Genomic DNA, 10060 nt, shown 5'->3' on the forward strand with positions numbered 1-10060 from the left:
TTCAAATAAGCCCTCTGCTAGCAGGCTTAGATGAATCAAGCAGTGGGGCAGTCTGGGAGGCAGAAAGCTCCTGGTGATCATGCCTGTCCCACATTCTTTATTGTTGGTGTTTAGTAGTAATGCCTTACCCATCCAGAATATGATTAAAGCTGCTTTTTTTTCTTTTTTTTTTCCTTTTTTTCCTTTTTTTTTTCTTTCAGTGTGATTATTTCTGGCAACCTGTATTTTCTTCCAGGAGCATATATCTGCCTGAAGATTGATCTGCCAAATTTGCTGTAGTATTAGGTGTATTATCTAATGATCTCTGTTTAGTAAATAATATTCTACTCATTGTATCATCTTGGTTGCTGTAGCAAAACCTTTCCTATGCCAAACAGAGACATGCTCAGCAAGCTCATTCTAGGGTGTAGTTTCATTCTGGGGCCGGGATTCATCCAAGGCTCGCTGTAAATATCCCGTAAGTCTGGCACCAGGACTGCCTGGTTGAGAGCAGTGTTGTCAGGAGTTGGCTCCAAGAGGAAGGAGCTGAGACTGACGCAGTTTGTTGTATGACCTGGATGGTGGAATGAAGTGCATTTCATGACTGACAGAAAGTGGAAAGGAAAGCCAGCACGTGAACCTCCCTTGACCAGACTCAGAGGAATATGCTGAATGCCAGAATGTGTGGCAAACCCATCTACTGCAGTTCCAGTGTGTTCCCGTCTTCTCTCTTCTCAGAGCCAAGCTGACTTCACTGTTCCTAAGCAGGTTGCAGATTCTGCCTTGATAAATGGCCTGGCTAGAGATCTCACAGAATATACGAGGCCTTTAAAATCTTTGCCTTTTCCCAGGTGCTATTGTGTGGGGGAAGCAGCTTCTGAAGTGCTGATATTTATCTGTCCACGTGGACTGTGAGGAGTGTGTGTGTGAAGACAGGATGGATGGAGAAAGGTTTTAACATTCAAAGGAAAGTAGCAGATGTTGGACTAATGCAGAACCTACTGCTGAGAGTAACAGACAGCACAAATTGCTTTCTGTGGTGTGACAGAGAAGTGGGTGTAATCTGAGACTGTCTCTTGCATGACCTCATTTTCCTTCAGCTCATGACAGTCAAGGAATATATAGAATAAAAATAAGACTTTAACTGGGATTGTTGTTGGGAAACAGCTAAGGTTTCCTAACAGAAAGAGTAGGCAGACATAAAAGTAGCATCTTTGGAGATCTTCTCAGCTGGTTATGCTTTTTGGAAAAACTTTCCCTTATATCAAGGTGTTTCAGGATTCAGAAGGCTTTTTGCCCAAATTCTACTGTCATGAAGTATTGTTTCTGGGATACACATGAAAACCAAATGTGTATAGGATGAAGTACTAGCTGGTTTAAATTAATTCACAAATACTACCCCAAATCTATTGCAAGTGTTCTGTAGGCTAGATCTTGCTGTGATATCTGCAGTGAACAACACCATAACTTATTTATTTTTCAATATCAGTTGAGATACATTTAGGAAACCTGGAAATTCTGTTTTATTAAAAAACAAAGACCTTTTCCCTGCCTTTAAGTACTTTTGTAGCTCCATTGATGTAAGCCTGTGAATAGAAATACTGGTGACATAAAAGTTTGAATGGAAAACATTCTATTTGTTATTAAGACATGAAAAATTTCACAGCTAAAACCTGGGATCACTTTCATGGTTTTACCTCTTTTCTTTTCAAGTGCCTTTAAGCCCACCAGCAAATTTGAAATTTTCTGATGTTGGACACAACAGTGCTAAGCTCTCATGGGATCCTGCTTCCAAAAACGTAAATGGCTATCGCATCATGTACGTTAAAACAGATGGGACAGAAACCAACGAGGTAAATTTTAGCAACACTTCTCCCTTAACCAGTCTCAACCCTTCCCAAATTTCTGTAATTATTAGGGATAATGTTTATAAACAAAAGCTACCATGCAAACTAAAAAAAGATTCACAAGAGAATTCGAAACTTGCTGTAAATAAGAGTTTGCCTAATGTTAGATGTACATATGTCTGGGGGAGAGTACTCTGAGCAGCTGGGGGCACAAAAACTGAGAGAGACCAGGGAACAGTGGTTTGCTAGGAGCAGGATCTTGACTAAATGTGTACTATGGAAAAATTTATTCTTGATTCAGTTCAGATAATAAGACTTTTGATGAATCTCATATCATGGACTCAAGCTCGTTCAAAAAGACCATCTGAAGGCTTTGACACATTTTTTCAAAATTAATTGCTTTAATTATATATTGAAACTCTCTAGAAACAGAATCTGGCATTAACATAGTGCTAAGGCAATACCAAGTTTTTCTAACTTAGACTCTTATATTTAATAATTTGCAATATTTAATTCTGCCTTGTTACCAAGATTGCTTTATAATACCTTTTAGCAGCATGAATTCTGTGATTGAATGCAAAATGGGATGGAATGATTCATACTGAAATATTAATTTTTTTTTAAATACACATTTAAAAATGGTTATGATTGGGTTTGATTATTAAAGTGGGTTTGATTATTAAAACAGTCCAGGTCCCTTAGGAAATAAGTTGTCATGGAGAACTTGGCCCTCAAGAAATAGAAGTCTTTAATGGTAGTTATCTGTAATTATGTTTCTTCTGGGACATATCTGGCCTTTCATCTATTTAAAGTGAAATATTTGTATTGAACCTGAAGAAACTGCTCTCAGTTTTAGAGGGGAGCATACCTATGCAATGTTTTTTCCTTTGTTCTATGCTAGGTCCCTTAAAATTTAAATTAGAAATCATTTGACTTCTTCCCATTGATTACCCTTAATACAGATAATATGCCTGACTGTACTGGTGACTGTGGTATTTGATAATCTCAGGCTCATTATAGTATATTTTGTAAAGTGAGTGAATGTTCAGTTCACTTTTCCTTTGTTAAAGAACAGGTGGCATGTTCTTGTTTGCTCTGCACTGGTAGCATTTTCCCTGTGGTGCTGAGCTAATGTGGCACTCAATAGTTGGACTGATAAACTGTTTATACAGCTTTGAGTTTTATGTCCCTGGCAAAGTCACTTAACTGCAGCCTGGAGAGAGACCAGATAAAACTCTCTTCTGTCTCTTGACAAATGTTAAACATGAGGGTTTTATGCAGTGATTGTCCATGATAAGAGGTTAGGTTTAGCTGCACAAAAAGCTCCTTTGCCTTCTGGGTTCCTGAACATGCAGTGCTGATGTTAGCTGAACAGCTGGGCTTACCAAGGCTGAATTCTCCTTTTTCATAGTTTGCCATGAATACAAAATTCTCACTTTTTGTAATTTTTCTATTATAACTAGTTTTGTCAGCGTTGATGGACCTGAGTTTATACTTGTTTGTAGTTTCAGTGAATTTCTCTACTAATTCCATGACATTCTCCTTGTGTATCATTATTACCCAGAAGAATGTCACACACTGATAATGTGAAAATTATGCTTTCTCTAGGTGGAAGTTGGTCGTGTTTCAACCCATACTCTGAAAAATTTGGCACCCCTTACAGAGTATACTGTTGCTCTTTTCTCCCAGTATGATGAGGGACAATCTGAACCACTTACTGGCAGCTTTACCACAAGTAAGTATTGCTGAACCTCTGAAGGTTTTCCAAGAAGAAATTTTATACTTTCTTATGTTACTGGAAAGTAAGATTAGTTACAGCAAAGGTCTCTGGCTGTGAATTCAAATATATGGAATGCTTTCTGTTATTTTCATTGCTGCTCTTGGCTTCTTTGCTCCCTTACTATGGGTCCAGTTGCCTCTTTACTCACATGAGTAATCTCTTGACATCATGCAAACATCTCCACAGCTTTGTGAAGCATTATTCAGTGTGATGGCATTTGTACCTCCAGATGAAGTGTGATGAGTTTTGAATCATACATTTAACCACTAAATTATCCAGGCACTAGGGGGTAGAACTTTATATAGACACAGAGGAACTATATTAAAAGGAGAAAATATAGGACATTCAAAGTTCCTGCAGTTTAACACAGTTATAGTTTCTGTAACTGTACTTCTGCCTTAAATGAATGGCTGGTGACACATATCAATGCTTTCCAACAACAATGGGAAGAGAAAGGAGGAAGGAGAGGAAAGAGAAGGATAAGGTGGAAGAGGAAGGGAGAGCATACATGTATGGAGCAAGATGTTGACACATGGAAAGTGCAAATAGAAATGTACACATAGTCTGGAAAGGGCAGAGACTGGGACTTGGCTTTAGTACAAGACAAGAGCCTTGTGCACAGAGCTCTGAGCAAAGGAGATGGACTTGTGGTTTCATGCAGCTCCTTCAGTGTAGAGAGGACAAGGAGGCCTGTCCAGTTAGAATGAAGAGTCTATTCCCTTCCTTGAACTACAGAACTACTTCTCTAAGAACAAATAAGTGGGCAAAGAATGCTGTAGTGCCTTTGGTATCTACCTCCCATGTTATGTTCTTTTAAGAAACTGCAAGTAAAATAGTGTGTGCCTGGTGCTGCCATCTATGGAAGTGTCAGGGCGTAATTCACTCTCACTTTTCTTGTGCGTAATATTTTCCAGAAAGAGTTCCAGCTCCCCAGCATTTGGAAATTGATGAAGTATCCACAGATAGTTTCAGGGTCAGCTGGAAGCCCACCTCATCAGATATTGCTTTTTACAGATTGGCATGGATTCCTTTGGATGGAGGGGAGTCTGAGGAGGTAAGTTGCCTTGACATCCTGAGGGGTGAAAAGGAGGGAGAATTCCATTCTGAGGACAACTATGCAGTAACATTTGCTAATTAAATATGGCAAATTGACTTACAGAAAAATCTGCCCCACTGCAAAGCTCTGTAAACAAAAATCAAACCAATATTCCTGTTTTGTTTTGAAGAGGAAGTAAGGAAAAAAGAGATATTTTGTGAATAGTCAATCTAATCTGTTATGTGCCAACAGCCTTAGAACTAGCATTGTTGTTTGGGGCCACTTCAGTTTTTAGAGGTTCATGTTCTTCACTTTGATGTGAAGATGATGATGGTAGCTAAGCCAGAGTAGTGATATCCTCAGATAAAGCTCCAAGTTTGTCTAAGGTGCTGGCCATAGTAAAATTACCTCTGAAGCCTTAGTAGGTAACATTACAAAGGGAAAAGTGTAAACATAGTTAATTTATTAGATTGTTCATCTATTCCTCTTTGTTTTATCTTTTTTCCCTCTCATGCTGTATTTTTTGCATTAAGCCCTTGTACACCTTTTTCATAGTACCCTTTTCATCAGTCTAAATTTAAAAATTATTTTCATACCTTTAGCTTTCCTTTTTAATTTTCTTTTTCAAAGTAGAAAGATAGACCCTTTCTCTCCTTTCCCAAATTTTCATTGTCTGTCTCATTTCCTCTTTTTCTTTATTTATTAACTCATTATTTTGGCTTCTTTTGTACTTCTCAGTCTTTAGTGACTCTCAAGCATCTTTCTCTCTTGGCATCAGCAGTGTGTGCAGAGGCCACATCTGCAAACTGTTTATCTGGGTACAGAACTCAGGGGGAAAATGACATTTCCCACCTGGCCCTAGATTTCATGCAATATTTTGTCATCCATTAGGGCAGAAAGCAGTCATTATAGCTTAGGTTATGTGTCATTTTTTCTGTAAATTTAGCTTAGCCTGATTCTTTTCCTCTCTTTCACCTAGTTAGAGGTAGTCATGCAAGAGAGAGAGAAATTAGAGGCGTGAGCAGGGAAAAGGAGTTGGCAGATGAGTGAGTGGACACAGGTCATCCACTAGCAGTATCTTCTCCAGTAGATGAACTCATTTGTTTCTATTTCAGTTCCAGTGAGTAGCTGCCAGAGAAGGCCCTCAAGTCACATTTTTAAGTGAGATTTGAGGTATCTGTATTCTTTCAGTGTGAGAATAAATTATCAAGAACTATTTGAACTGCTGAGGTTCTACTTATTCACTGTATTCACAAAGAACTGCTGGAGGCTCTAACACTTGAGAATGCTGAAATATTAAAGATGCCCAAGCTGCTTTCTGTTCTCCTTGCATGACCTCTCTAATGGGGTCAGGCCTAGGATAGCACAATACCTCCAGGCTGTTGCCTCTTTAAGCTCCTTTCCCAGCTAAGTGATCAGTCATGCAGACAAAGGACATGCACTCCCTCCTTCCTTCTCCCAAGACCCAACTTGCCAATTAGCTGAGAGGGGTCAGGGGACAGTGGTTAATCACACACCTCTCATCCCACTCTGCTGAAGGAGCATGCAGTTGGGTGTTAGCACTAAAAACCAGAATAAACTTAAGGGGAACCTTTTATTTCTGGCTTACAGTAGAGAATGCATGCTGTTGTACTCGTGTGCTTGTTGCTGCTATTTGTCCTGCCCACCTGAAAGTTCAGCACTTAGTGTTGTTTTTTTGTAGCTAGGAGGGGAGGGTGAAGGAAGTGATGCTTCAGAAAGCATGCCAAAGTTACTTGTGACAGAGTAATTATGCATTGATATTTTATAATTATTTGATGCACAACTAGAAGCACTGGGGAGCTGAAAAGAAAGGCATTGCATGTACCTACTTAGTATACAGCTAGATTGACTCAAAGCTTATTCCAGAAATTTTCCAAGAAAATCTGTGCCAGAAAGTGTGCAGCATGGGATGCCTGATTCATCACTTGATAGTAGTAGAGGGCATGGTCCCAATTTATTTCTTTCTGTTTTTCTTTTTTATTTGAGTTCAGAAGGTCTGTGATTGTGTTATGGTCCTTTTTCCCCAGGACCAGCTCAGGAAATCTCCTGTGGTAGTTAAGAGGAAGAAGAGTGATTCACTGTTTCTGCAAAGCTCTGTGGCAGATTTTACACAGGACATGTCTCTTCTTTGATTTCCATTCTAAGTCCTCCTTTGATGTTGAGTATTATAGGGACCACCTTTAAAAGCTTGTCAGTGTTAACCCAGAGAAAGGTTGTTTCATTGTAGTTTGTGTAACCTGAAAACTATTCCCAAAACTGGCCAGTCCATTTCACCAGAATTACTGCTCTGGCTCCTGTACCTTCTGTTTTATTGTCCCTTTTGTGCCAGCTCCTCTCCATCTGGTTATCCTTTCCAATAAAATAAATGAAACACACAAAAATCTGAAGTGAAACTTGCTTACAGTTTACATTGCATGTCAATCTTCTGCTGCTGTCATAGCTAGAAGTGAGGAAAATGACTATTTAAAACTCTACACCATGTAGCAAACTAATCATCAGCACATCTCTCCTAATCTCCAAGTCTGAAGCACATGTTCTTTCAAGTTCCATTCAGAAGTGTGGAACCATAACTGAGATTACAGTTCTGGCATTGAAACAGCCTTTTTAAAGGCAGGTCAGATACTGAATGCATTTGTCATAACAGTGTTTGAATGGTAGAAATATGAATGGAAGTATGTTGTTTTTATTGATAAATGTTTTGAATTGTTGTGATTAAAAAAAAAAAGCATTTGGTCAGCTTTAGCAATTAAATAGCTTCTGGTGAAAGCATAATACTATACATTTAAAATATTCTTAAGTGTTTTTTCCAGATGTACTCTGTGGTACTAATGCATTTTTGGCAGAACTGAGTATAGATTTCATTTATTTAAAAGGAAAATCTATTTTCCTTCTTTCATTTCAGTCAATTACTGTAAAATAATCAGATGCTGAACTGATATTCTTCAATCTTGCTGTGTAACTTAGGTGGTCATAAATGGAGATGCAGACAGTCATGTTATAGAGGGTCTGTTGCCTGACACAGAATATGAAGTTTCTCTGCTGGCAGTTTTTGATGATGAAAGTGAAAGCGAAGTTGTTGCTATTCTTGGAGCTACATGTAAGACAAACTCTTGATTGTAATGAAAAAAAAATGTTTAAGTGGTTTAAATTTGAGGCATCTACCTTATATATAAAACCTGGTTCATATTGGGTAGCTATAATATTGAAGAATGTGGTGATTTAGCGCCAGGGCTTTGCTGAATAGCTTTTGTATTTCCTATTTAATATTATGTGATAGATGGCATTGAATCAAAATAATGGTTTGGCTCCTTTTCTGAGCTGTGGTATTAATAACCTTTGGATCTGGGAAGATATTCTCCCATCCTACACTTTAGTATTTAGTCTTTGAACAAGGTTCTTTCTGAGAAGGTACATCAGATTTTGGAAGGGATGTGTCTTAAATGTTTTAAAGAAAAAAATTTACAGGAATTTAATTTAAGATGTTTGGCATTTTCAATATAATCTTTTCTTATTGATTAATTTATAGTCACTAGAGATGAATTCACTCTTGGCTGAAATAATTGTCCAAAAAGCTTACACAGGCCTCCTGTGACATTGACATGAAAGTAACAAAGATAAAACTTGATAGTCATGTCCAGGTTATTTTATAGTTTATTATCAAAACAGTGGTCTGTATTTCAGGAAGATAGCTCTATTATTTTTTTGTTGATAATTATTTGGATAAGTAAATGACTATATTTCTTTTGTGTAAATTCTAAAATTAATTTGTTTTTAGTAATTTAACTTCAGGCTGAATTCTAAATCTTCTGTTAAGACAAGACGCTCACACCCATCCAAATGATGCTGATACATCCCTGTGTCGCTAAGTGTACTTTCTGTTTTTTACTTGGAGAGAAGTAAAACACCCTTAAAAAACTTTCAATTTAATTAATTTGACAACCTTAACAAATGGTCAAAGTGGAAGTCTATTGTGCATACTTCAGCCAGAAATTTGTGAAAATATATGCATTCTTATCTGATTATACAGTTTATGATTATGTCTTATCTGCAGATCTAAATGCTAATCCTGCAAATATATGTGCCTAAAGTAATCTGACTGAATAATTCCCTTGTAGTCTCTGCAATGTCTGAAGTGTGTGGGATCCTTGTAGGTGTGAGCACACAGTTTCATTGTCACAGTTAGACATACAGGAGGAATGCTGTGATTTCCGTGTTTTGTTGAGCTGTTAGTGACTGAGCCCTGTCTTTCAGCTGCAAGTGCTACCACCGTGCCCAGCCCTGTGAGCACCACCAGCGCCACCAGCCCTGAGCCCAGCACAGCAGGTGAGCAGAGCAAATGCCAGCAGCTCAAATGCTGAGTGCAGAGCACTGGGGCACCCCCAGGGCTGTGGGCAGAGCTGGGATCCTGCTGAGGATGCTCCTGAAGGGAAGGCAGGTCCCTGCTGAGAGGGGCACGCTGTGCTGCTCTGCACCCCTTCTGTGTGTGCCCAACCTCTTCCACAGGCCTGGCACGGGTGAGGAGTCAACCCCTGACTCAGGCTGGGGACTCTGAATGGTACCTGTGGTAGGAGCACAGAGACTGATTTGGAAAATTCACCTAGAATTTATCTTTCCCTTTATAAATGTGAGCTTGGGAACTCTTCAGAATTTTGTTTCGTTTTGAGTGTTCTCTTTCTTTTCCCTGTAATTAGACAATTGTCTTTTAAGGAATAAGATTTCTGGGTTATTTTTCTTCTGTAGCATTCTAGCCTGGATTATTTTAAAGCCCCATGAACTGAGTAAGAAAAACAAAGCTGATGGGATGTTATATGTTAATAGAAGCATAGGATAACTATTATTTTAATAAGTGCTTACAGTCATTGTATTATTAAGCCCAAATATGACTGAGCTACATGGTTTTGCCCCACTGTGGATCTTCAGAGCCACCATAACTTCAGGACAGCTTGCACTACTTGATGATAATCAGCACAAAGTAAGAATTATATTAAATCTGAAAATATAATTGAGAAAATATTAATTAATATTTCTTGGATTTAGTTTTTAGAACAGGAGTCAGAAACCTTGTTATAGATGATGAAACAACCTCAAGTCTGAGGGTGACATGGGACATCTCTGACTACAGCGCTCAGCAGTTCAGGGTGACCTATCTCACTGCAGAAGGGGACCGTGCTGAGGAAGCAGTAAGAATGGTCTGTATGAGTTTTGTTATTGGCTTCACAAGCTTCTTTAATAATTGCTAAGAAATTATATCTTCTTATATGAAAATTTTGTTGTAATTAGTAAAGGATCTGTGTTTGATGTTACTGTGAGCTTGAACCTCAAAGTTCTAATATTACAGCACGTGCTGCACCGCAGGCAACAGCAGTCAAATGTCAGATCAAGGCCCAATCACACAAA

General features: G+C 38.5%; 1 protein-coding gene across 6 annotated transcripts in view; it reads left to right on the forward strand.

Moving 5' to 3' along the window:
• COL14A1 (collagen type XIV alpha 1 chain) overlaps positions 1-10060 on the forward strand; it is a 116868-nt gene that overhangs the window by 46539 nt on the left and 60269 nt on the right. For all 6 annotated transcript variants that reach the window (XR_012583404.1, XR_012583402.1, XM_026799658.2 and 3 more), the window contains 6 exons: positions 1693-1832; positions 3435-3561; positions 4521-4660; positions 7628-7760; positions 8915-8986; positions 9701-9852. Coding sequence is in view for 4 of the 6 variants with exons in the window: in XM_026799658.2 (XP_026655459.2) it covers positions 1693-1832; positions 3435-3561; positions 4521-4660; positions 7628-7760; positions 8915-8986; positions 9701-9852 (764 nt within the window). In the remaining 2 variants the exon portion in view is untranslated. The remainder of the gene's footprint in view (positions 1-1692; positions 1833-3434; positions 3562-4520; positions 4661-7627; positions 7761-8914; positions 8987-9700; positions 9853-10060) is intronic.

This window comes from Zonotrichia albicollis, chromosome 1 (assembly GCF_047830755.1).
Source record: "Zonotrichia albicollis isolate bZonAlb1 chromosome 1, bZonAlb1.hap1, whole genome shotgun sequence".
Lineage (NCBI taxonomy): Eukaryota > Metazoa > Chordata > Aves > Passeriformes > Passerellidae > Zonotrichia > Zonotrichia albicollis.